The following is a 27,777-nucleotide window of genomic DNA, read 5'->3' on the forward strand; positions in this document are numbered from 1 at the left end:
GAAGATACTAGAAGATGTTTGGTCCCTCATCCAAGAGACTTATTCATTTCTCAGTATCTTCAACCAAGTCCAGACGCCTTGACTTTAACCTTCTATGGATAACTATGACCTGGATGACTGAGAATCTTCACCGATATTTATTTGATATTACAGCTGTTAACACCATGAAAGAAAAGAGACTGTCAGTTAATACAAGTTGAAGACGTGGCTGACTTGAATCCATGCAGTGCTTAATAGTAACCAGGCCAAGAACTGTTCCTGAAGATTATGATAATGTATAAGAGCAACCAGAGGTAATGAGCCATCGAGACTTTGTTTGGCTATTTAGATGTCAATTTCAGACGAGCATTTGAACTGTCACTTCAATAATGTGTTTATTCCATTGCATGCACGGGCAGGCTTCTGATGATCAAAGAGCCGAATACTGATCCCTGCCGCATTCTGATGCCAACGCAGGGAGCAGTGGCAGTTGAGTTCAAGTGGATGTCATTGAAATACTCCCTTGCCTTCTTTATGTGGTGAATATTAGGAGCGATGTACAGTAGGAATTGACAAGGAGGAGGTATCCCACAAGGAGAGCAAGGAAACTCTTTCGTATGCAGATTGCCTTTTTGTTTACTACAAATGTTTTACAAAGTCTTAAGATTCTGATATGAATCAAGAATGACTTTTACCCTTTGTCTTCCTCCCATTTGAAATCATACATTATTCATTGAGAATCGCAGAGCTCACCTCTCCAAAACTGGAGGGACAGCAATATGGTCATAAGTCTCTGTTTAATGCCGTTTAGAAAACCCACAAAACCGCTGGCCTCCGCTGCCTATGGCAAGACTTTAGACTATGATCCTATAACATGTCATAGCAACAGAAGATTGCTTCTTATTGATATAATACCAATGCTTCATCTCATGAGGGGTTCCATGTTTACAGCTGCTCCATCATTTACGCCAAGGCTATAGAGGGAATTCACATTAATACTAGCAGTGCACAGTTGCTTGACTGTAATGTCATGAAACGAGGTACCTGTGCAGAGCAAAAACCTAGAATTAGTCCACAGCCTTAGGGTAATATCAATCTTTTTTTCAACAGTGCACAAGAATGTGTTTAGAGCGCATATAAATGTGCTAAGCAGTTGTATTGCCTCGGGTTACTTCACAAGCTTGCAGACAAAATAACCATCCAGCTGATGATGCCAAAAAATGTTAAGATTCAGTGTGCATATTACTGATTTTCAGAGGGGATATGAAACATTAACAGCATGTATAGTATCAGAAACAAACAATAGACTATTAAATATATTGCAGTCCATCTTCAATCTATCAAACATTATTCTCTGTATTGGTATGACCTAAGACAAGGTCAAAGCCACCTAAAAAGTCCTCAATTTGACTTAATATTGTGAAAATTGTTATATAGTGCTTACATAGGACATACCTCATGCTTTTTTCATATATTGTTGCATCCTGTTTTATTGTCATGTTTCCTGTTGACCCTTTAAGGTTGATTATCTGATTGTTTGACACCATTCTGACTATTGGGCTGGGTCGATATAGGCAGGCCCTTCTGTTCAGCTCTCTCTCTCTCTCCATTCTGCTGCAGCAAGACCTTTGTGGTGCTTGGTATGTAGTTTTCATTTATCCATTCATGTATTCCAATAAACTTGCAATCAGTAACTCTTCCCTGGTATTGCATCCATTGCTATGTGTGGTGTTTGAGCCAGCCATGACAAAATAAAGGGGGCTCACCAGAGATACAAACCCATTTGGTAAGGTTAAATCTAGTCTAGTGTGTCAAATGAGAAATTGTTGATTGGTATGTTGGTGGCAAATTTGGTTTGTGACCCTTATTGCTTGTGAATGCTAAGCATATATTAAAGATCCTTTGTTTTTTAGCATTGTGGATAAGATTTTGGGGATATCGCACAAGGTTTTTATCGCACAGTTGGTTAGACTGGTTGCTTTTGCTGAGTTTGTTTTTGGTTGATATTGTCTGTGAATAAAGCCACATTAGTTTGTAGGAGCCATGCAAGTGGTTGATCTCAACAGGAGACTAACCATTTGTTTTCTCTTAGTGTGGCAGAGAACAGGGTGAAAACAATGTCTTGGAAGCATTTCCCTGGTTTCCAGGGGGTTTCCAGTTTCTGGTTGCCTTTTGGTTTCAGTGAAAGCAGTGCATAAGTAACCACCAACAGTAACTGTCTAAAGACTAGGGCGAGCCCCTATTATTTTGGCTCAAACATCGAACATAACAATGGACACAATACCAGGAGAAGAGTTACTGCATGTCGGGTTATTGGAAAACATAAATGAATAAATGAAAATCAGATACAAGCACTACAAATGGACTGGCTACAGAAGGGAGTGGGGGGTAGAGAGAGAGAGAGAGAGCTGAACGGAAGAGCCTGCCTATATGTATACCCAGCCCACTAGTCAGCAGAGGTGCCTGCCAATCAGATGGTCAATCTAGAAGGGTCTACAGGAAACACAAAAATAAAACAGGACGCAACAATGTACATATCAGATACATGTGCAAATTACAGTGTGAAGTAATCGCTTTAAATGCTTATCTATAAAAGGTACCGTTATATGAGGCAGAGATATGACATGCAAATTGGTGTTTTAGTTAGACAAACATTTCTTGGAGGCAGAAATAATCTTATTAATCGACTTAAACCTCAATGGGCAAATCTAAAGCGCCTCAGTTTTTTTGCAGCAAAATATATTTTACTTGTAAACCTGAATGCCAAAAATCCCCAAAAGATGTATAAACAAACAAGCAATTCCTGATATGCTGTGACCAGTTTGGCAAATAAATTTTCTTTCTCGTTATCAAAATTCTTGCATGGCAAACGTATGCTTAAACAGATATGGTTTCGAAATCCATCTGGCAAAGACTGGTATGTTTCTAAAAAAAAATTTACGTTTTTGGCAACCAAAGTGACAGTTACATTGGCTGCCAGTCACATCTGAAAGAGCACTGAGCCTCAGAATAAGCCTCATAATATTAACAACCTCCTCTCTTACCCATTGCTTTTGCAACGAGTTTGTCTGGTATTTTTTAACAAGAGATCTTCAGATCTCAATTCTATCAAATGATGCACGACTAATAAGACTGTATATCTACAGAGCTGCTTTGCCTCTGAATATTTGTAAGCATTTCTACAGTTTGTAGATGTACATTTATGGGAGTTAAAGTGTCTTACCTGACAGGACTGTTCCTGCTGTCAGGATCTCGAGCTGTGACAGTGCCCACCTCTGTGCCACTGGGCGTGTTCTCATATACATCCATGATATAATGATCTATAGAAAAGACAGGGGCTTCGTCCACATCCCCAACTGTGATTTTAAGGGTGGCAGTGTCTTTGAAAGACCCAAGATAGGAAAAACGAGGATCCACATGTGTATTCACCCCCTCAATGTGGAGAGTGTAGGTCTTCTTTCTCTCGTAGTTTAGAGGCTATTGGGAAAAGGCACCACAGGGAATTATCATTAGCACGCTAGTAGTACAAAGTAGTTACACTTTATCTGGATGGATCAAGTGACAAGAAGTGAATGCTAACTTAGGGCTAACTTAAATACAGCCTATGCTGCAAGTCTACTTACAATTGTGTTTATACGCTTGCCGTCCAATAAACACAATTGTTTTCACTATGCAGTAAGTAAGTGAACTATAAAAATGCAACTAAAAAGTACCAATATTTACTTCAGTAAAAGTCATCAAAGAATAAATTTGTCACATAACATCCATCTGAGAGCTGTCAGTTTAATGTGATGCGTGTTGACAAGAAATCTAATTTTAGTTCATGATATGTTTAGATGCATATAGACAGTTGTGGAGTTTTCATTTTAAACAAAATTACTTAATATTAATTCAACACTACTACAAAAGTCATTGTAAGAGTCATAGATGTATGTTTTGAGTGCATTTCCTACCTCACAAACCCATAAACCTTTGGAACAATGTACATCAGCTGGCGTTTTACTTCTTCTACTCTTCCATTACTGGAGCGTTGCTACATTTCAAAGTGCATTACTTTCACCAACTGTTACCACCCTCTGCAGATGGCAGAATTGTGTATGCATGAGTGTCCTCATATGCCCTTAATTGATTTAATTCAAACGATATGAAGACCTGCCCTTCAAAACATTGCATTGCATTTACAGCACCACGTGTGGTCAAAACTCTCCACAGCACTACTTTAAGTCAGTGGAAAATATATTTTCCTGAGTTTCTTTCTTGGAGACAGTATTTTCTTACCTTTCTGAGGCTGATAATTCCCTCTCTTGTGTCCCTATCCGTGGATATGGAGAACATGTTGGCCCCCTCTGAGTTAATGATGCTGTACTTGATGTCTGCATTGATGCCAAGGTCCTCATCATTGGCTTTGATCTTCCCTACCGGTTTCCCTACTTGAGCTGATTCAGGGACATACAGCTGGTAATTTTCTGTGGATAAAGCATTGATGTGTACCCATTTAGAGATTGCAAAAACAGTTTTAAACAGACGCTGATCTGCCCCACATCATTGTCAGAATGTTCTACCAAAAGGGCTTAGCTAAGCAATTTGATTCTGTCACCATTTGTTCCTGAGGGAATGTCATTAAAAATACTCTGCAGTGCTTCAACTGACATTAAATGCTAAACCGTGGTTGATAGCACTGCAATGGAGCAGATCAAACTCTGAGGCAGATGATTATTTAGGAAATGTTGATAGTTTTGAAATTGTTTGTCACTGCAGCACAAAATGAAAAATCCCCCCTTAGGGGATTGTGCTTGATGAGGCACTTTCAAAGACAAAGAATCACAACGTTACGATTACTTAAATTTATCATTAAAATGAAGGAATTTCAGGCTGCAAAACAGAGGGTTTTGATGAATGCTCGTCTAATTTAGCTAATTATGGAAAATCTAGCTGCAATATTACACTAAGGAGTCACATGTAATACATCAGGGTGAGGATTGCTGAGTAGATATATAAGGGGAAGCTTCAATAATCCATGATTGGTGCTCTAAAATGTTTAAGACTGATATTTTGTTAATCAATACATGCATTAAAAATGTATAATTAAAATACTTTTGTATCAGCAAATACCAGAATGTTGATGTTTGCTCAACAAAACAGAAATGCTTTTGAGGTAATGTAACTGCCTCAAGCATCTGTAGAGGAGGTCTTCTGCTCAAGGCCAAAAATGGCTGAGAACAGCTGATAATACTTCCAGACACAGCTTGAAATAAATGTAATGTTATAGAAGCTAATGTATTCCGGTTGGTAATAGTAACACATTTACATCACCATTGGTTATTTTGCTAAATTAGCCTTCTGGCTAGTTAAGTAGCAAGGAAGCCAAAGTGCAACAATTTTCTCAGGGTAAAGAGTTTTACAATAGAGGCTACGGAAATGCAGTGTCTTCCAGTCTCCTTAATGTAATAATAAAAAAATAACTATCTACAGCATAGTTAACTTTAGGCTGTATTTTGTTAGCTGGACTATCGTTGACATTTTGTACATACTTTGGGGAAACTTCGGTGGGTTGTCATTGATGTCTGTCAGAGTGATATTGATGGTGGTAGACCCAGAGAGGCCTCCGACCTGGCCTGCCATGTCTTTGGCTTGGATAACAACAGTGTAGTGTTCTCTGGCTTCCCGGTCCATGTTGGCTAAGGCAGTCCTGATGATTCCTGCATGGTTGGATCAAACAAACCATTTTAGCTAAAACAATTCTCACAAGGCACCAGACATTTTTTTTATATCTGTATAAAGAATAATAATGAGTTTGCGGTTAACGCAAAGTAAAATACATTGCCCACTATAAAATATATTATAGATCTTTTGAGAATAAACACAACAAGAAACAACAAAACAAACCATGCTGTTCAAGATAAAGACACAAAAAGGGATCACTGTTGAGAGAGTGAAGATGACACTGTTTCTGTCGGGATGTTACTGCCGTTGTCCTAATATTTTTCCCACCAAAACTTCTTTCAGTTATACTCATGAAGCACCATAGAAAAATGTGCTTCTTTCATCTTTTATTCTCCTGGTGTCTCATTGTCAAGGTTAGTGTTTCCTCACTTTTCATTATATTTAAAATGACTATGCAACCTTTGATCGGGGCAGATTGCAACTTTCTCAGGCACCCACTCAATCACGTTTATTACTACAATAACACAGCAAAAACAGCCATGAACTTTCACAATGCTAACTCAGTGATATATGACTGCACCTCTGCCCACTACAGAGAAACTGTACACAGGTAAATTGGAACACAGTAACAAGCCAAAAAGACAGACCGAGTATTTGCTTCCTGTGTTGCTGTGTGGTAGGTGATTTACTGAATGTATTGGCTGAATTTCTTGCACATATAGTGTGTGTGTGTGTGTGTGTGTGTGTGTGTGTGTGTGTGTGTGTGTGTGTGTGTGTGTGTGTGTGTGTGTGTGTGTGTGTGTGTGTTTTAATGTTAAATCAAGTCCTGTATCGTTCAACTAGCTGCTGAAACCTGTGCGAAGCTATGCATTCCTGTTAAATCAGGTTTGGGGCACTTTCATCTACATACTAATCACATTACTGGAATTCCCCCTTTTACCAAAACATGCAGGTTGACTCTCAGTGCCTCTGAATGTAATAAATACAAAGGTAAATACTTAATGACAGTGTTAATAATACAAAAAGGATTCTGTATAGCGCAGAGAGTAAGTGGATGCATGTTCTTACAGGAAGGAGTGTGTTCAGAGCCCAGGGACACACATGTATACACACACACACACACACACACACACACACACACACACACACACACACACACACACACACACTTACAGTTAAACAGGGAGATCTTTGTGCATTTAGCCTGCATAGCTACTCTAGGCGCCATAGTGTGTCCGATGAGATGTAGGAAAACAGAGTTAAGTGTTACATATATATATATATATATATATATATATATATATATATCAGAGCAGTAGTTACAAAACTCAGATCCTTGAAAACCCCCAATGGAGATTCTGATTTCTAAAACAATCACATCTAAAAATCTGTAACCAACCACTCCATATGAGACAAATTTTTTTTCACTGAGCATTTTGCTGTTCACTTCTCTTAGGTTTCATAACCAAGTCTATATTTGTTCCAAGCATACTGCACAACTTGTATGCATCCTAATGTCTGTAAAATTTGCACCCGCCCACACAAACTGAGTGGGAGCTTCTACAAAGGGTAATACGGTAGCTGTGCTGCATGTTTACAGACATCCCCTTGGAATAGGAGAGGCACAGTGGAGGCTTGCCCAATATCCTCACAGCAGCCCACTCATGAGGGAGGCAGGGAAGGAGAAACAGAGAAAACATCCTACTTTCTAATGCTACATTTTACTTTTTCTTTTTCCCTCACACTGGACTTCACACTTTCTCCCCCTGGAATTTTTAGCGACAGGAATTTAAAGTCAGTTTTCGTACCTGTGGAGATGCTGTGAGGGACTATTTCCATTCAGAATTCCAGAGGCTTGATATTTGGCTGACATGGCCCGTGGAATAGAGTCCTTGGTGTCTCTAAACCCATTTTGCGCCATGGATTCAGCAAAGGGAGGGCACTCGGACAACTGCAAATTCTGGTTGCTGGATCTGGGTAGGTGCCTCGATCACTTGAGTAATGATGTAGGAAACAAGTAATTCTCTTGCTCTTCTGCTTATGTAAACATTCAGTATTTCTATGTCAGGGTAGGTTTTGCATGATAAAGCACTTGTTCTGTTTTTGGATCAGAGTTTGATATAGAGATTGTAACATAATATATGTATATATAGAAATTGCAGTTTCTGCTTTTTCAATACCATGTAGCAGAAGAAGACTGTAAAGTTGAGAAAGAGATATGACAAAAGTGATAAGCTTATCTAGTCCCTAGTTTGGTATAATTGTTTGTGCATCTTATCATGTTTACGATGTAAAGTAAATATGGTGATAAAATCAGAGTTAGGCTATGCTCCTGATTAAATGACATAAAAATGCAGTTTTTGCTCTCAAGGCATGCAGGTTCAAAACGTTGGGTTAGGGGGTTAGGGTTGGGTTTAATTTTCAGGTGTGACAGTGACACTGTTATTGTGCAAGAAACTACAGTTATACAATTTAGTCTTTTTTTGACTTGTCCGTGTTTGTTGTGGACATCAACTATTTTCATATGGGTATAATGCAGAGGGCATTCACTAATCAAGTGTGGATTAAGTCGTGACATTATGGTAGTGAAAGTAATTTGGTGAATGGCTGAGATCACAGTGGCAAGATTATATCTTTGTGCCATTTTGTATGCCAGGTCAGGCGGGTGCTGCACAGATGGGCAGAGGCTGTTATTGTTGACCCCAGGGAAAGAAGAAAAAAGTATTGCGGTCACATAGAATAGAATAGGAATATGAGGAGCTTCACATTCCCAATCCTTTTTCTGTTTGGTGTTTTCAGGGTTGTCTGCCGTATACAGTCTAATAACACCAAGATATCAGACTAGTTTTTCCAGAATATGTAGCGGGTGGTCTCTAAAGTCCTCCATATCTCCCATCTCCACGCCCTCCCTAACTATGGCTGTTGGTGGCAAGCCCTCTCCAGCATTGTCCACATTTTTACAGATCAGCTAGCCAAACCCCCTGGAGCTTTCCTGCATGCTGCACCGCCGCCCCAGAAAGCTTTTCTCCAGCCATACAGACTGATGTTTGTATGTGTCTGTGTTTGTATGAGTTCTCCTGGGGAAGATAAGACCAAACTGAAGAGACTCCCCTGGTGACAACTCTGGAATCCCAGGCATGCTTCTGTGCTGCGCAGACTTTCGGGATCACTCCAGTTTTACAACAGCCACCCACCCCGCCCCACCTCCCTCCTATTCCTAAACACAGGCACACACAAAGTTGTAAATCTAGCATGTTCTTTGGAGTGGCGTGAATTAGCAGTGACAAAAACGTAGTAGTGTGGATGTAGCCAATACAATAACGTGGTGGTAGCTTACAGATAAATTAGCAAACATCTGAAAATGCAGTGGAGCGAATCTGGTGGACTTGGTGGGTCTCTTGTCAGGATAATCAGCCCACAGAGTAAAACTGAGAATACGGTTTTATTTGGAGGTCAAATACAAATCAAAATTTGCCTTTGCATGTTCAGAATTAATGACTTTTGTATGTTTAACCAGATGGTAAATACTAGATATTGTGAAGTTTATGTAAGTGTATAACTGTGGTCATCACAGTTATCTCAGCAGTATGATGCTCTAATGAGTCTATTGGTGAATTAACCAGGAAGTGAACAAGTTTCCTTTGATCCAAAATTGTTCCAGAGAGACCAGTATGCTAATTGAATCACTCAGGATAATCATTTTAGCAAAGATTAACAAACATCGCTACATGTTTTAAACCTGTCGTGGGCAAACTGGAGTTTCTTGTCTGAAATCTTAAAAAATTATGTGTTGACTATGATAACAATATGAAATTTAAAGTTATTGCCACACTGTAGATGTATATAGGAGATACTGACTGATAAATTATCCTAATAGAGTTTTGCTACAAATATATATTACAATATATGTGCCCCCCTGATGTATTTCTTTTTACGTTTGGGAATTTTGCAATTGTAATTACAAGCTTACCAGATGGGAGTGATGGGACCAGATGTCATTTCCAGTTGCCATTTTTGTTGTGGGCCCAATAATGAAAATGCTCAAATTCTATTACTGAATAATCCATTTAAGAACTCAAGAAGCCTCTTCGATGAGTAGTGAAACCTCTTCAAGTCCGCTATTTCATTCCGGTGGATTATTCATTTTGATGTACTTTAGCGGAAGAATTGAAGAGTCATGTATCTTAATAAATGCATTTTTATTTATTTTTTTCTAGATTTAATCTTCAAAAAGCACGGCTTAATTCTGTGACTCAAATGTAATGCTGATTATGTAAAAAGAGCTATCCCTGTCCCCAGTTTTTGTTTCCCATGAGTGAGAGCCTGACCAGCTGTTCCTTAGGTGTCTCCACAATGAAAGACACCCTGCAGGGCAAAGGTCATGCCCTCTGTGTGTATATGTGTGTCTGTAGGGTTATTTTCTACTGAGGAGGAATGTGTCAAGGCTGCCGACCCCATGTTTCACCCATTTGCACTCCTGTTAGCAGCATGACCTCTTCGTGTGGATAGCACCAGATGCTTTTCTAACTGTCAAATAGTGAACATTTAGTCCACATAACACTGCGTTATTATTGAAGCTATATTTTACATTTATGCCCATTCATTCACATATCCAAATTAATGGATACATCACTTGTAAAGCTCATCCTCTGCTAATTTACAATATTCAAATGTGTGGAATTCACACTTTAGAAATGGCTAATTTTTACAAACGCCAATATTTCCGTACAAGACCACAAATGTAATCATCTTAGTTTTACATTTTGTTAGTATATAAATGGCATTCAAAGTAATAAAAGTAATTGTTTCTCACCAGAAACCCAACTGGTTTTAAATGACTGCGCCCCGCAGCCTCTAATGTAATAGCTGAGATGTACTTGCTAACAGCATAGTTACATGTTGGATTCTGACCCCAGCGGGTCTCCAGTAATCAAAGTCTGCTCTACATGGGAAGTCACATTACATACAAGTAGCTGTAGCTCCTCAGTGTTGTCTGTCAGTCATAATAAAAATATCAGGAAGGAGCCTGGCTTACGTTATGTTGTGTGATGCTTGTGTGTCTACTTGCATTTGTTTGCCTGAAATATTTAAGACTTTAAAGTTCTAATAATTCAAAGCCCTAGCCCTAGCACCTGTACATTTTGCTTTTAGTATGAATAATGGATCAAATGCATTTGTGTTATCTACTGAAGTAACAAGATACAGAACTCATAAAGGAAGGTTTTAATGGACCTTGGAAACCAGCAATAGTAAATGCTAAGGTATTCTGTGTCATCAGAATTGCAGCCTTAAATAGGCTCCATGATTGTACCCATGACTAAAACATTCCAGGGCAGTAACGTAACGAACAGTTGTGACTCTGGTTTTCATTTAGTTTGCGCAGGGGAAAGGGTGGAGGCAGGTAAATCACACAGCTTCCCTAAAATCTATATTAAACAGTACGGTTGCATGTAAAGATTTGTGCCAACAAAAGGGATTATCTTCCATCAAATTGCCCTCAAGCAAGACAGACAACCCCTCCACGCCTCCTATCCTCTTTAAATATGCCCTTTAGGTGGAATTTATAGATCTCCAGAGCAGTTTAAACTTCCCCTTCCCTGGGAGATGGAACAGTATCCATCTGACTTTCTGTCTTGGTAAAAAAGAACAGGATAAAAGGATGTGTTCTCGCCTGCTCTGCCTTGACATATTCACGTTATTGTTCGCCTAACTCATGACTAAGACAATCTCGCTTGAGGCAGCTTAAGTATTGCAGAATCAGTGAGAGATCATGATTGTTATCGCTCAGGTTATGCTGAAGATATCTCCAAGAAAATGGCTTTAGAGTCTTTAAGGTGCCTGATGTGGGAGATGATTGTTATTCTGGGAACTGTGCTCTCGTCTTCCCTTCTATGCGATGTGAGAACACATGCTTTGTATCAACAGCGCAGTAAAAATTCATCTCCCCGAGGCTGAATGACTGACCCGCACGTTCACATGCAGATGCATTCATTCAGGCTGTGTGAAAGTGTCCAATGAGGGAAAGGCAGAATTTCTACACCTGCCATTCCTAAGAGCCATCCAGCTTGGTCACGTGGTTTAATTTTTAGCAGCTGCATCCTTTTAAACACTTAATATAAATAGCTAAATGATTGAAAGGCTGAAGATGAATCTCTCAAACCTTTTGTTCTTCAGTCAAACTTCTGCAGAGTATCTAATCATTTATTCTTTTATTCTCAAAAACAAAAAAATCTCATTGTTTTCTTTTCTACGTTTAGATTCAAAGCTCAACAACTCACAATTTAATATGAAACTATAGGAAGAGAGTATTATCATTGAGTCACCAGCCCCCATAGAGGTGCACTTGTTTTTGCAGTCAGACCTTCTCTAGAAGTCATAAATCATCAGAACGTCATCTTCTGAGATCTCCCTGCATCAGGAAATAATTTTCTGCTTTAGTTTGGCTCTAGCTCTGATCAGCTTTGTTTTTATGATAAATTATAGAAAACATAGCAAGAGGTTTTGTGCCCTCTTTCAGAAGCATGCCGCAGTATTTTTGATGAAAACCAGTGTCAGGGCAATGGAGGAGAAGGTGGGTAGGCTTAAGATAGGATGAAGAAGAGGAGTGAATGAGCAGACAGGTGAGACAGGCAGGTGCACGTCTCTTTGAAGCGTTCAGACAAAGCCTCAAGCATCCCTTTATCGTGTGTTATTTTCTCATCGCTCCATCACGAGCCAAAGAAGAGCGCTACTCCCACAGATTCCCCAAGGAGCCGCCATTACTGTGAGGAGGAGGCCAGTCTGCCTACTGCGCATAACACATACAAATCCCGTACAAGCAAACAAATAAACAAACTCACACACATTTTTATCATACACCACGTCTTTCCTCTATGTTCTGTCATGTCTGCAAACTCACATATTCATACATGGTGACTATAATGTTGATTGTGCTTTGTTACACTTGTTACACTTATAGCATACAGTAACGACTGGTTGAGTATCTAGTTTAATATATGAGTTTAATGCAGGAAGAAGACAAATGGAATCTGACAACTGCTGACAACTAAATAAGTCCAAATCATGATATTTATTGCCAAATTAGGTACATTGAGGTATATTAATAATTGAAGAGTTTCATTTGTATAAAAACACTTGCATCTTGCATACTTCTTAGCTGAATAGACTTCAAAATATGGGATTTGCTACCGTGTTTACATGCATCTGTGATGTAAACAAACCTTTTACAGCACCAGACAAAATTAATCATGGGTTAGTTGTTGTCTAGTGTTAGTCCCTGAATTAAAAGACCTGTCAATCAATGTAAGACTAATAGCAAGTTCCAATCTTGTGTTTAGATTTGTGGTGAGAAAACCCTTTTGTCTACATTTTGATCACAGATTATGCCTCTATGCTTGTGTTAAAATCATTATCAACCTCCCCTTTCCTTTCTTCCTTTCACCTTTAGACACCTTGTCTGTATCCAGTAACGACACCCTACAACCAGGCTCCAGCCAAACCCTGGGTCCTCACAGTTCACCAGGACCCAAACGTCCTGGGAACACCTTAAGGAAGTGGCTGACCAGCCCAGTCCGGCGGCTCAGCTCCGGCAAAGCTGATGGCCACGTCAAGAAGCTTGCACACAAGCACAAGAAGAACCGCGAAGCCGCAAGGAAGAACATGGATGCAATGGCAGGCTCGCAGAAGGACTCTGACGACAGCGCTGCCACGCCACAGGACGAGACGCTGGAGGAAGTAAGAACAGATAAAGCAGTGGATGACTGACCCTTTTTTTTGTTCGGACCTACCAACTGACAATCCTTGTTCTCCTTCTTTCTCTCTCTCTCTCTACAGCGAATGCGTAATGAGGGTCTGAGCAGTGGTACCCTGTCCAAGTCTTCCTCATCAGGCATGCAGAGCTGCGGCGAGGAGGAAGGAGAGGAGGGGGCCGACGCAGTCCCTCTACCTCCCCCTATGGCCATCCAGCAGCACAGCCTGCTGCAGCCTGACTCCCAAGATGACAAGGTGGGTCACACAGGGGCAGTCTAAACACATGTGTGCCTAACTATACATGGTCACAGACAATAGTACGCAGAAAACACAATGCACAATACCACCCCAGACAAATAAAGGTTGTGTTTAGCATTTAAGCTTAACTACAACAAAACTTATTTATGCGTTTGTGTACTTCATCAGTAATATGGTGGCACACCAATACAGATCTCATATACATTCATTGGGGGAGGGTTGAACTTTATTTGTATTTATTTTTTCAATAAATAAAATCCATATGAATCCTAATTTAAGAGGCCATATTTTTGTGTTTTGGTTCCATATAGAGGTGTAATCACTTTACATCCACACAGAGCGTATGACAACACAACTAAACTTTTTCTTTGGCACTAATAACTTTTCTGTTTTTCCCCTCTTATTTTCTTGATGGTTGCATGTTCCTTCCTTTTAGCATTACGTTGATTTCTGTTCTGCTTCTCTTCTTTCCCAGTTTCCCTATCTTTCCATGTAAAACCACTTCATCATCTCCACTTTGGATCCTTCTCTATTGAACTTTTTTCTTGCCTTTTTGTTTCTGTCTTTCACCAACTAAAAGTCATTCCCTTGGATTGCAATTGTTCTACTGTTGCTGAAGTGAATGCCCCATTCATGTGTCGCTGCAGTGGCGAGGTGTTTGTGGGACTAAATGGTGAATTCCCATTAAGTCTGGTTTTGAACAGGGGATAAAAAACTTTGCCTGCCACTATGCCTCAGGCTGGGCTCTGTTGCAGAGGCAAACCTTCTCTCCAGTGGAGTAGTAAGCAACACTGTTTGCTGTGTATAAGTGGTTTGACCAATCATGGTGCTCATGCTTGAAGAGCAGTCCAATCCCAGAGCTTCCCTTGACCTAAACCCACCTCATAATCCCTGTTTCCCCCAAGACCAGCCAGTGACTGGCTCCAACTTGGCCCTCAATTAACCCTTTTATTAGGGAGATCACACCCACCAAGTCCTTATTTGGACATGTGGAATAGCGGGGTCCAAACTCAACAATGGTGAGCCTGATCACATACACAGTAGTAGCCACTGAGAATGTATGACTCCTGTATGCATGCAGCACTGTCAAGTTTTACATTTGTCCTGTTTTACACCTCAACCGTTAACTTTCTATCTTTCATTATCGCTCTCTTTTTCAGTCTGCTTCTCGTCTGTCCGCTCGTCCCAACAGTTCAGAGACACCCAGTGCTGCTGAACTGGTCAGTGCCATCGAGGAGCTGGTGAAGAGCAAGATGGTGAGATAGAAATCATAAACAAAGCTCACAAGTAGACGCGAATGTGGCACACCAGCACACAGAACAATTCTGATAGATTTATGTTGTATAAGCGTGCACATACATTTTTTTCTGGTGTTGTTGACAGAGAATGGCATCATGGCCTACTAGTCATCTGTCAGGACTGTGACTCACTAAGCCAGCAGTCCACTCCTCCAACAAATGGACATTGCGCTCTGGCCAATATCCCCAACGCACCCATACCCACTGGCCTTTATACAGCACGTACACATACCAAAGGAAAGATAATGAAGCTTCCTCTGGAGTCATAAAGCTTTATTTTGATCCCTCTTAAATAAACAAACCATGCTGTTGAAAAGATAAGACATACATAATCACATACTGTAAATACTTTTTCAGCCTCTGTTTTTTCAGCTCTGTGACAGTTCTTTTTTCTACCCCTTCCTTCCTCTGTGTTCCCCACTTTGCGCTCACTTCCCTCCCTTCTCTCCTTGCCTCGGTCCTCCTCTTTCCTCAGTCACTAGAGGATCGTCCCAGTTCTCTGTCGGTAGAGCAGGGCGACAGCAGCTCGCCCTCCTTCAACCCCTCCGACAATTCCCTCCTCTCCTCCTCCTCTCCCATTGATGAGGTGGAAGAGCGCAAGTCTGGCTTCCTCAAGAGAAGACAGTGAGTTATAAGCCGGTGTCTTGTTAGTGTTTTTGATAAACAAAAGCTGCTTGAGTTCAATCAGTTAATCATGTTTGTCTTCTTTTGTGTGCTTATATGGAACATTTCTGATGTCCTTCCACAGCTGAGTGCATTACATTTGTATTACATGGTGACAATTTCTGTTTTGTGTCTCTCAGCTATGTGCTTCTGGAGCTGGTGGAGACTGAGAGAGACTATGTCAGAGACCTGGGATCAGTGGTTGAGGTAAAAAAAAGAAACTGATATTAAAGTATTTTAACGTAAGCTTTCAGAGATCTTTTTTTTTGGTCAGCGTTTGCTGTATGCTTTACAAATCAGTTTACTCTCCTTGCCTCAGGGCTACATGAGCAGGATGAAAGAGGAAGGGGTTCCAGATGACATGAGAGGAAAAGACAAGATCGTCTTTGGAAACATCCATCAGATCTACGACTGGCACAAAGAGTATGCTGGCAGTCTTCTTCAGTTAACATGCACTACAAATTCCAATACAAATAAAACATGTTTTTAAAGTTATCTGCCCCAGCGCAAAAAACAGACAACAAAGAAAAAAAACAGACATGTTCTTTGGCAGGTAAAATCATGTGTCCTCTCTCTTGATTGGTCCACAGTTTTTTCCTTGGCGAGCTTGAGAAGTGTTTGGAGGATCCTGACAGGCTGGCTCCTTTATTTGTCAAACAGGTGAGAAACTGCTTCACATTTGTGTTGCTTGACATTTCTTTGCCATTCGTTGAATGCCGGATTGTCAAGTCGATTTTGTTGAATTTAAAAGAGAGAGTAAGGAAGTGATATTTCCTGAGCTGCTTTTGTTTTTCTGTTTTTGTTCCAACTGCAGGAGCGGAGGCTGCACATGTACATTGTGTACTGCCAGAACAAACCTAAGTCTGAGCACATTGTGTCAGAATACATAGACACTTACTTTGAAGTAAGATTGTTAAACCACTTGAGACCTACCCAATCCTACAGAATATTCTCCATGTTGTGTTGTCCAGGTGATTAGTATTTCCTAGAGATAATAATGTTTTTATCTTTCATCAGGACCTTAAGCAGCGATTGGGCCACAGACTGCAGATCACTGACCTTCTCATCAAACCAATCCAGCGTATAATGAAGTACCAGTTGCTACTGAAGGTAAATACACCATAGTGTTTATTATGTTGCAGGCTGTATTCAAGCTAAGAAAAAGTACTCTTCATATATTGTATAGCTGCCAAGGTAGCAGGCGTACAAAATCCCACGCCTGCCAGCTTAAGAAAGTCTCTCTTGTAAAATAGATTTTTGATCTCAGTGGGACCTCATTAAAATAAAGGTAAAATAAAAAAATATATATAAATATTGAACATACAGTTTTGATCAACACGTCTAATCTCCTGTACAGGATCTTTTCAAAGTTTCCAAGAAGGCTGGAGTGGATACGACAGAGCTGGAGGTAAGTCATGCCCAGTTTACAGCTCAAACTTAATTAAAATGATGCTCTACAATAACCCATTGTGTATGCTACTGTGTGACTTTTTTTACTTGACTCTCATGCAAGAAATGTGTCTCTAAAAGTTTGTTTTACTGTCATGTTCTTCTATAGAAAGCAGTAGAGGTGATGTGTGTGGTTCCCAAGCGCTGCAATGACATGATGAATGTTGGGCGCCTTCAAGGCTTCGAGGTAAGACTGCTCTTTATCCCCCTTCGAAGTAGGTGTTTGTCTGTGTCTGTGTTTGTTCTTGGAAACTATACTAAATGAATTAAGGTAACAATGTAAATAGTTTATTCCCTGCGGAAATCAATTTGTAATTTCAGGTAACTGCCACCAGGTGTCAGTGTCCACTCATTTTTGCAGAAATGATTACTGTGGTAGTTTGTGTGGTATTAGACATTGCTTTTGTGAAATTTATTTTAATTTGGTAGAAAAAATTGTCCTCCTCTGCCCCTGTCTTTCATCTGATTTCCTTTCCCTCTGCTCTCCCTCTTTCTTCAGGGTAAAATTGTGGCACAGGGCAGATTGCTCCTCCAAGACACCTTCATGGTGTCAGACCAGGATGGTGGACTTCTGTCCAGGATGAAAGAGAGGAGAGTCTTTCTGTTTGAGCAGATAGTCATCTTCAGCGAGCCCCTAGACAAAAAGAAGGGCTTCTCTACTCCTGGCTACCTCTTCAAGAACAGCATCAAGGTCAGTGCAGCTCAATAAAATCACAGAGAGTTAGTGTAAGCCTCCCACAACTGATAAAATTACATTATCTGTTGATAGCATTTTAATGTGCTGTAGATTGTACTGTAGCTTCTCAGTCAAGGAGCCAATGTCTACTACTTTTACAAATGTCTTACAAACATCTCCCCCTGCCATTTAAACTTTTTTCCTCTGCTACACTTCCTCCTTCATCTCTCTTCTTTCCCCATTCTTCCTCCTTTCCTGTCTCATCACTTCAGGTGAGCTGGTTGGGTTTAGAAGAAAATACAGACGACCCCTGCAAGTTCACACTCACCTCCAGATCATCCAGTGGCAACCTGGAGAAGTACACGCTCCATTCAATGAGCCCTGGAGTCAGTCAAGTCTGGATCCTCCAGGTCAGCCAGATACTGGAGAACCAGCGAAATTTCCTCAATGGTAAGAGAATGAAGTGCCTATGTCTGCTTACACCAAAATGACGCTGGACATTGTTCTTTGTGGACATGTAGCATTATGTTTGAGTTTTCCAGGATAGTCCTAGTTGTCAAAGCTTTTTAACCTTGTGGAACTAAACAGTGTCTAGTTTCTGGTTTTTGAGTTTCTGTCTTTGATTGAAATCTTGCCCCTCACCCTCTTCCATCCCACAGCTCTGACATCCCCCATCGAGTACCAGAGGAACCACGTGGGTGGTGGGGGGCCGGGCGGTCCACCTAGCAGTAGCAGCAGTAGTACCGGAGGCCTGCCAGGAGGCAGCAGCTCCAACAGTACCTCCAACATGGGAGGGGGAGGTGGTGGCGGCGGCTCTGGAGGATCAGGAAGCAGCTCCTCCTCTCTGTGCGGTCCTCGCTCCCGGCCCTCTCGCATCCCTCAGCCATCCTCACGCCTCCCCCAACCCGTCCACCACCACCACCCCCCGGGCCCTGAGGGGCCCGACAGATCAGCAGGTATGTGGTCACCCTGCCACCCTCAGTCCCCCCCCTCTAACCCCTACTCAGACACCACCACAAATGGAGAGCTGTTAGCCTCAGAGGTCACAAAAATGAGGAGGCTGGATTGTCCTCATGGAGGAAACAGTAATAACAGTAACAGGCCTTCAGACAGCATGCAGACCAGTGTCAAGCCGGGTCTGGGGGGCTATGAAGACACCCAGAAACATCAAACAGCTGATATACCACAGATGGCCGTGGCTCCTCTGAATTTACACTTAAAAAGCCCTCGAGTTGGGACAGTTTCTCCTCTAATTTCACCTCAGTCTCCTGGAGGAGGCGGAAAGGAAGCCTTTGTCCCCTCCAGCCCAGCTCATAAAGGGAATTCTTTCTGGGCTATGGTCCCTGCTATTCCTCCCTCTCCCGCCAGCCGGCCTGGTTCCTTCTCCTACCCCAGTGACAGTGGTGGTGGAGGGGACACTTTGGGCAGAGGAAGCCATGGACCGGCCTCTCACCATCGCCACTCCACCCACAGTAAGGACATAGACCGCATGAGCACCTGCTCCTCCACCAGCGAGCAGTCCATACACTCCACCCAGAGCAATGGGGTAAGGTGCCATGTCGAGGCCCAGGCAGTGAGGCCTAGAGCTACTCACTAGTCACTAACCCCGCTCTCACTGACTGTCAGTCAGTCACCCTGCCGCTGGCTCTGAGAATGGCTTGTACATACAGCGACTACTGCACTGGAGATTAATGGCTACCTGAGTGTACTAACTTCACCGACAGTGTGTGTGAGAGAGAATCTTCTGGCTCTCCAAGGTTGTACTAACAGTGTGGATCTGGCTCATAGAGCAACTGTTGCTTTCTTAGACAACCCCTCTGAGCTTTAGTATGTGTTTGCTTCTCAACTCCAGCTAATAGAAACTAACAGTTACCATAAAATTATTAAAAACTAAATAAAAACTTTTTTTCTCTTATTCATACTTCCACGGGAATATTCTCATGCGATAATCAATGATCTCTGGTCAAAACTTTGTCACGAATGAGGAGCTCTGTCTCATATGACTTCTTTTTCCTGTAAGCCGCTTAGTCTGAATTTTGCGGTGGTTACCTTGAGACTACACTGGCCACTGTTTCAACCTGCTCTCTCTTTCTCTCTCTATTCAAGCAGATCATGTGTCTTCTATATTTCTTCTTTGAAATAGTTGTTTTACACTCTCATGCTGTCCTTGGAAACACAATGATGCATTCTGCTTCACAACTTCTCAGAACGTAACTTCTGTTTTATACAGTGACAGGTCACACACCACTGTAGACATATAAACCATTGCTAAAAAAATATCTGCTGATCAGAACATTTTGCAATGCTTCCTTTGCTGCATGCATGCATAAAACAAGGTCATTTGTGCGTGTTTGTCGTCAATCAAATTATGCATTTGATTGATGTGAAGCTACTGATACACTACTGAAATTCTCTTTTTCAGGAATTGATGTGCATGTGTGTATTTTAGTGGGTGTGTGGGTGTGTGTGTTTGTGTGTGTTTGTGCCACTGCAGTCACTCGCTTTGTTTAAACAGCGTGATCTGCTCAAGTCTGTGTTTTAAGTTTTGCAATCTGCTTCTCCAACAGAGTGAAAGCAGTAGCAGCAGCAGTGTGTCCACCATGTTGGTGACCCAGGACTATGTGGCAGTGAAGGAGGATGAGATCAGTGTGGTGCAGGGTGAGGTGGTCCAAATGCTAGCCAGCAACCAGCAAAACATGTTCCTTGTGTACCGAGCAGCCAATGAGCACTGCCCTGCCGCTGAGGGCTGGATCCCTGGCTATGTATTAGGACATACCTCATCCTCCATTACACCCGAACTCCCTGAAGGAACCATCAAGTAAGAATAAGGGACATTTCTTTTGTTCTGGAGACCAAAAACAGAATGTGTCAGAATTCATAATGATAATGCAGAAACAGAATAGAAACCGAGACGTCTCCCTTCTGGTCTTGTTTGCTTTAGAAAATCATTATCATGGCACACAGCACTCCGTATCCGCCGAAAGTCTGACAAAAGAGACAAGGAGGGCAGGAAGATGGAAAATGGCTACCGCAAGTCTCAGGACGGCCTGGCCAACAAGGTCTCTGTCAAGGTTAGAGAGTGTGAAGATCACTTTACACAATAAATTAGAATTGTACAAAAATGGATGTGCTCTCTGTCCTCAATTTGATGTGTGCAAAAAAATCTAATTTTGTCCTTATGTTTTCATTACAGCTCCTAAATCCAAACTTCATCCATGATGGTGAGTGCGCATTGATTGCAAATAAACTCAGGCACACTGGTGCAACTTGAAATAATACATTTATTTGCGTTGTTTTTGTGCGGGCATATAGTTTGTGACAATGAGAAGCCATCTTAAACAGGGGGTGGCTGTAAGTCTGCAATCAGTTGCATTCCCCTGTGCAAAAGGAAGGCATAAATACTAAACATCAATTTACTATAAGACGGCGATATACATTTCTGCTTTTTACCAAGGAGTGGATGAGTGCATGTGTGCTTGGGCTCTTTTGAAAACAATATATACAGAAATATTTCTGAAGCAGATTTTGGATTCAAGGTGCAGTATCACTTTCTCTCATCATCTTTGACCTCTATTCTTTCTCTCCAGCTCCTCCAGAGTTCCTCATCCCTGTCAGCGATGTAACATGTGAGAGTGGCGACGGTGCGACTCTGAAGTGTAAAGTGTGCAGTCGCCCCCGGGCCACCGTCACCTGGCGGGGACCTGGCAACAGCACTCTGAGCAACAACGGGCACTACAGCATCACTTACAGGTGACAGCAAATATCATGACTTGATTAGATGTTTTTCTTTAAGAACTTGATTTCAATTGAAGCTATTGTTGCCACACAGATCAAGATGTGCCGTGAGCAAAGAATGTAATTGCAAGAACAAACAAATTTAAAGACATAGCAAGGTTAGGGGGGAAGCCCAAGTAGCATCATTGTTTGTGGGAAGCATCAGGTTCTTGTTTCTGAGAAATCTAAAATGCTGCTGTATATCATGTCCAGTTCACAAAGTATCATCAAATGGAGAAAACCTCAGGCTATTATGGTGCATCTTATCTGATCCTTGTCTGATCTCTCCTTTGCTCTTTTTACAGTGAGACCGAAGAGGCAGCTCTTCGTATCCTGGGAGTGTCTGTAGAGGACAGTGGTGTGTACACATGTGTTGCCTCAAATGTAGCAGGCTCTGTCACCTCCTCCGCCAGCCTCAGAGTCTCAGGTGAGAGTCCTGTCATTGTACAAACCCTTTAACTATTGATTTGTCAGTGAGCCCTTAATTATTAGGTACATTCTGGTGCTAACACTGAGGGGTTGTGGACTACTAAAACTGTACACATAAATTAAAGTTTCTTTCAAACAAACAAATAAAAGAAGAGTCCTGACCTAAACAGGAGTGCTGACGCATTCTGAATACAATATGTGTTCTCAGGAACCCCTGAGGATGGCAGTGAAGTCCTCTGGAAAAGCAGCTTCGAGTCCCACTACACAGACATCACTGAACTAGGAAGGTGAGAATCTACTGACGAAACCCTGTTATATTTGAACTGTCACTCTTTGACTGTCATCAAAACTAATACATTCTCAGTATTACTGACAGTATACTTATTAACAGTGGCAGTGAAAATAGTAGGTTAACAGTGGTAAGGTAGAAATACCAGTATTTGGATGCTAAATTACTACAATACCTGCTTTCTTAAGACATAGACTGATGGGACACATTTAAGTGCATGTATAGTCCCCAACTCATTTTGCCTATTAAATCCAGCAGAGGCAAATTCACTATTGATAAAGTAAATGAGATGAGATGAAATAGTGGTTATTAGAATTTGAAACAAGTAAAGTAAGGATTTAAAAGTGTACCTGAGATCCAGAGCGATGGAAAATTAATATCAATAAAAATGTCTGATTCCCCATACCTCAAAGTGCAATAATAACCCTCATTTCTGCTCCCCAGGGGCCGGTTCTCAGTGACTAAGCGGTGCGACCAGAGAGGGAGTAAAAGGACAGTTGCAGCAAAACACGTTAACAAGAAGTTACTGCGGCGAGAACAGGTGCTGCAGGAGATCAGACTCCTGCAGACTCTGGACCATCCCAACCTGGTCAGGCTGCTGGACACGTATGAGACAGCCAACAGCTATGTACTTGTACTAGAAATGTAAGTACAGACGCATTTCCATGTAGCTTTTGTAACTCCCCAGTGCTTTTCCGTAGTTCTGAGTCGCAATTACATACAAATACATGTGTTTGTGTTTTCAGGGCAGACCAGGGACGTTTCCTGGACTATATAGTGAGTTGGGGCAACCTGACGGAGGAGAAGGTGGCTCTGTACCTCAGAGATATTCTTGAAGCTCTCCACTATCTGCACAGCTGGAGGATAGCATACCTTGATCTCAAAGTAAATACATATCCGGATATCAGTGCAGAGCTAAATAATTGGTCGATGAATTGATTAGTCCATCAACAGAAAATTAATTGGAAACTATTTTGACAAACAAATGTTTTATTCAAGTATTTTTGACAAGAAATGGCCATATTTTATGTTTTATTCAATCTTGGTATGATAGCAAAATAAATGCTGGTGTTCAGGTGTTTCCTCACCAGGCAAACTAAAGTGCTTTTTGCTTCTTTTTTTTTTGCTTGCTTGTTTTTTTTTATTGTTGTTTTTGTTTTTTTTTTGTTTTTACATCTTCTCAAGCTGAGTAAAATTTAAGCATCAAAAGAGTCAGTAAAACACTTAACAATCTCAGTTTGGCCCAGCTGTTGTGCTGTTTTCTCTGGGTCTAACTCTGTTCCTTTCCCCTTCCCCCCCCCGCAGCCTGAGAACATTGTGGTGGAACATTCGTCTTCCCAGCCGGTGATCAAGCTGACAGACTTTGGTGACGCCGTTCAGCTGAACCCTCCCTCCTCCTACATCCACCCTCTCCTGGGAAGCCCCGAGTTCTCTGCTCCTGAGCTGGTCCTGGGTCAGCCTGCCTCACTGATGTCTGACCTGTGGAGCTTAGGTCTGTAAGGTCTCCAAGCACAAGTTGTTGGTAACTTGCTTGTAACACTATAAGAAACTTATTTAGCAATACATAGTTATGTAAAATATTGTACACTTGACTTCATACACACATCCCATCATTTCCTCTTGCTAACTAATTGACTGACGGTGTATTGACTGGATGATTTACAGGGGTGGTGACCTACGTTGTACTAAGCGGCGCCTCGCCCTTCCTGGATGAAAGTTTGGAGGAGACGTGTCTGAACATCTGTCGCCTGGATTACAGTTTCCCCGAGGACTACTTCCAGGGTGTGAGCCCAGCTGCCAGGGACTTTGTCTGCCTGCTGCTCCAGGGCGAGGCAGAGCTACGGCCCTCTGCAGCGTCTTGCCTGCAGGAGCCCTGGCTCCAACCTCAAGGTGTGATCAACAGTGGCAGTGGACAGGCCACCTTAAATCATAGGCAGCCACCAGCACTGCTGCCACCATCTCAGAATTGCCACACCTCACATCTAGACACATCCAGACTCATTTCCTTCATCGAGAGACGGAAACACCAGAACGATGTTCGGCCCATTGGCACCATTAAGGCCTTCCTTCACAGCCGCCTGCACCACGTCTAACAAACAGGCCACTAGGTAGATGTGACAGCAACAACGTGTAGTGTAGATACTGGCTCCTGCATTGTTGTGGTCCAGAAGGAATTCCTACCTGTCCAGCAAACCATGGAGGAGTAACAAGTTAACTCGGTTGAGCTGTGTTTAAACTCTACTGAGAGGACCACCAGCAACATTTCCACAGTGATCCCCTTTTCCCTCACTAAGCCACAAAAGTCCTGCTGCTGCTGACTGACCGACCTCTGCTGATAAATCTTTTGACTCTCCCCCACCTCCCCTTAACCTCGGCATATTGTCATTATGCCCGCACAACAAATGAACTGTTGGAATCTGTTTGAGATTCCAAACCTTGACTTAGCAGGGAGAAAATGAAGCTTTCTCAGCAAGCCAGCGTGAGCAAGTCTTGCGTTTCAGACAGTGTTGAACAGAGAAAAATAGAATACTGTATAATAAGAGTAATTCAGGCTGCTTTCGGTTGAACACAAGAAAATGTTTTTTTGTAACGAGAGATTACTTTTTGTAAATGAAACCATGTACAGTGAGGAAACAGAGAACTGTCTTTATTCATACCTTTTGGAAAACACAAGTGAGTTATTAGGTAGAAAGACATCAGGGGAACTGAGAGGTGTGTGTTAAGTGGCACCCATCAGCAGGGTCCACTTATTCTAGAACAAGATGAAGACCAAAACCACGTTTTCCAGAAACACATTGTAGTTACATTCAGTGCAATAGTTTGCTTATGTTTATGCCCCTGTTCAGTTTTTAAAGGTGAAATAATTTCAGTTTGTGATACTAAGATAAACAAAATTAACTTGAACGAGCATTAGAGCTATTTCGGCAAAGCTTCTCAGATTTCTACCTGTAGCCGCCTTATTTGTAAATAACGTATTCCTGTCTTTCATTCTCATTTTGAAGAATTTGTCTCAAATGAACAAAAGCAAATTAATTTGCCGAGTATTATAGTAGTGAGTCCACGCAGCTGATGAAGCGAGCCACTTCCTGCGGACTCACAGCAGCTGGGTTTTCAAGATGAACAAACCGCTACTAGAAATGCACTCTGTATTTTGCATCAATTCCCATGTGCAATGTTGCAGCTTTAACATTTATGCAACTATTTATGAAGACTTGTGTTGTAGCCGTATTCTTAAAAAGGCATGTACGTATCTGGTACTGCGATAGATGTCTGTATTGTGTTAACTCTTATGTATTAAGTTCAGTATTAATATCTGCAAAACCCCTAGACAAGAGGAGGGTTTTTGGAAATAATGTATAAAATGTGTATCTATAAAATACAGGCACTTATGCTTTCATTTTGTCATGGTTTATGTTTTGATTTTCTGTAACAATACCAAAGTTGACTATGCTTTCTTTTCCTGCTAATGTGTTTATTTGTTTTGTTTTGTTTTTAAATGATTTCTCATGTTAAGTTATAACAGACCACACTGAACCCAGGCAAATGAGTGTTTACAAAGGTTCAGTCTGGCTTTATTTATTCTTATTGTAATAAGAAATAGTTTGCTGGTTTATTGCAGAAAAAGAAATCTAATATTTCACTTGTCTCTTTTCAAGCTGTGCACAAAGTGGTTAGCTGTGTGAGTTTGTTTGGCTTTTGTAGGTAGATACTGATGTATGTCGCTAGATTTCTTTTTTTCCATCTCACTTTGTTGTCATCACACAGACTTGGTTGACCTTTTTACCAAGCAATAGGTCTGGACCGCCAGTTGGCTTTGAATGTGAGACAAGTGTTTACTTCCTTGTAACTAAGTTAGGGGACAACACACATAGACACCCCTGCGTGCACACACAGCACGCACACAAACACCCACAGTCAGTGTCTCAGTGTGGACTTTAAATGATTGTAGAATGCATTATACTTTTTAGGAGACACCCAAATATTTTGCCACCAACAGTTGGTTGCATGAACGGGTGTCTGCCATGAAAGAGATCTCTTCCAGTTATTTTTATTTGAATGAGTTCATGTCTTTAGGTGAAGAAGTTGTTGAAAACTTACTTTTTCTTTTTTTAAAGTGCCAGTTGAGTGAGTCAACAAAGAGAGTTGGGTTAAACTATAAACTTTTCTTATTTTCTTTGAAGGAGCTGTTAATAACATGTTGAGTTCAATGACTCTTGTTGATCTGTACTGTCTAAGTCTCTCATTTTGGGTCATTTTTTATTTATTGGTGTGGATCTGGGTTTCCCAAAATCATGGGTGTTCATCAGTTTATCAAATTCTCTTAAAACCTATTCATGGAAGAATATGATCTAAGTGATAAAATGCCTTTGGGAAACTCAGCCTATACAAGATGTAAAGATGTACAGAGGGGGTCGGGCAGTTTGCCCACACCCAGGATGTAAACCTCATAACTATGTCATATTTTAAATACACATAGAACAAGATTGCAGCAATGTCATTTTGAATGTCTTATTATGACTTATTTTTACTTTTGCATGTATATTTCTTTGTACAGAATATTGTGTTTACATGTTACTAAGTGTTGTAAATATTTTCTTTTGTCCTCTGTTATTTTGCCATTAAACGTACAAGGAACAACTGGTTTCCCCCAAACCTTTGTGTTGACATATAGTATAAATACACACACCCACACATGAAAGTGTAGTTTGTGTCTTGAAACCATTTTTATTCGTGTATTATTTCCCATAACCTTTTAGCGTTGGAAGGCGAGACAATTCTGTATTCCTGGCATGAGTAGAAGGCAGGGGAAAACCCTGAAAAGGCCATTAAAAATGAATGAAGACGGTAATAATAAAAATCTTCCATTCTGTGACATTAAGGCTGAATTTACACTGAATTTGTTTTTCTTTGCATTTCAGAGTAGCTCGTGCGACAAAAGCAACACATCAGCCTCGCAAGTGCGTTAATGTTCGTGTTATTTCATTGCATAAAGGAGGCCGCGATAATTTTGATATTTAGACTAGTGAGGGGAAAACCTGTTTCAAACAATGAACAGCGAGATAAGATAAAAACAAGAAAGAGATGTGCACAGTGATACTAAATGAATGTGTTTACCCTGATGAAGATCTGTACCTGTGATAACCCCATAAAAAAAGAACTCGAGGGTGTTACTGATCTTATCTGTCCTCTGCAGATGCGGCTGCCTTGCATGAATCGGTAGACTGTGAACAACACAATTCCCCCACCACCTTAATCCACTTCTAATGTCAGTCACTCAGTTTTCATTAATCAAACGAGAGAAGTTACCATGAAGACTGAAGTCTGGTTGAAGATCCCACAGAAAATGTATGAGTAGGAAGCAAGTTATTGTGCAATTGTGTGAAATTCAACATGTTCAGAAATTGACAAAACGGATGTTGTTCACATATGCCCATAACTAACATTTGGTCTGCCGATTTTCCTTTGTTCACGTGCAGTACTGTACCTGGGCCTCTGCACGTTATACAGTATTCTGTGTTTGTACACAGATGCGTGGAAGGAAAAAACTT

General features: G+C 41.2%; 2 protein-coding genes across 8 annotated transcripts in view; one reads left to right on the forward strand and one right to left on the reverse strand.

The window, feature by feature from the left end:
• Positions 1–27,777, reverse strand: part of LOC123962592 (cadherin-18) — a 211,579-nt gene that overhangs the window by 37,884 nt on the left and 145,918 nt on the right. For all 6 annotated transcript variants that reach the window (XM_046038950.1, XM_046038864.1, XM_046038788.1 and 3 more), the window contains 3 exons: positions 5,511–5,678; positions 4,258–4,445; positions 3,203–3,456 (listed from right to left, as the gene is read on the reverse strand). In XM_046038950.1, coding sequence (XP_045894906.1) covers positions 3,203–3,456; positions 4,258–4,445; positions 5,511–5,678 — 610 coding nt within the window. The remainder of the gene's footprint in view (positions 1–3,202; positions 3,457–4,257; positions 4,446–5,510; positions 5,679–27,777) is intronic.
• Positions 7,345–26,881, forward strand: LOC123962456 (triple functional domain protein-like). Of its 2 annotated transcripts, none has more exons than XM_046038702.1 (25): positions 7,345–7,620; positions 13,091–13,377; positions 13,477–13,647; positions 14,811–14,906; positions 15,424–15,572; positions 15,752–15,818; positions 15,931–16,034; positions 16,202–16,271; positions 16,426–16,515; positions 16,629–16,721; positions 16,969–17,019; positions 17,170–17,247; positions 17,560–17,751; positions 18,009–18,186; positions 18,396–19,282; positions 20,304–20,554; positions 20,678–20,795; positions 20,930–20,957; positions 21,324–21,486; positions 21,816–21,937; positions 22,148–22,226; positions 22,673–22,873; positions 22,975–23,113; positions 23,534–23,720; positions 23,894–26,881. In XM_046038702.1, the coding sequence occupies exons 1-25, from the start codon at positions 7,515–7,517 to the stop codon at positions 24,319–24,321; spliced, it is 4,335 nt and encodes a 1,444-aa protein (XP_045894658.1). In that variant the 5' UTR covers positions 7,345–7,514; the 3' UTR covers positions 24,322–26,881. The 2 variants fall into 2 exon arrangements, with proteins under 2 accessions (XP_045894658.1, XP_045894581.1); XM_046038625.1 differs by having other exon boundaries at positions 7,346–7,620; positions 20,678–20,807.

The sequence above is a fragment of the Micropterus dolomieu genome, linkage group LG01 (genome assembly GCF_021292245.1).
Source record: "Micropterus dolomieu isolate WLL.071019.BEF.003 ecotype Adirondacks linkage group LG01, ASM2129224v1, whole genome shotgun sequence".
Classification (NCBI taxonomy): Eukaryota; Metazoa; Chordata; class Actinopteri; order Centrarchiformes; family Centrarchidae; genus Micropterus; species Micropterus dolomieu.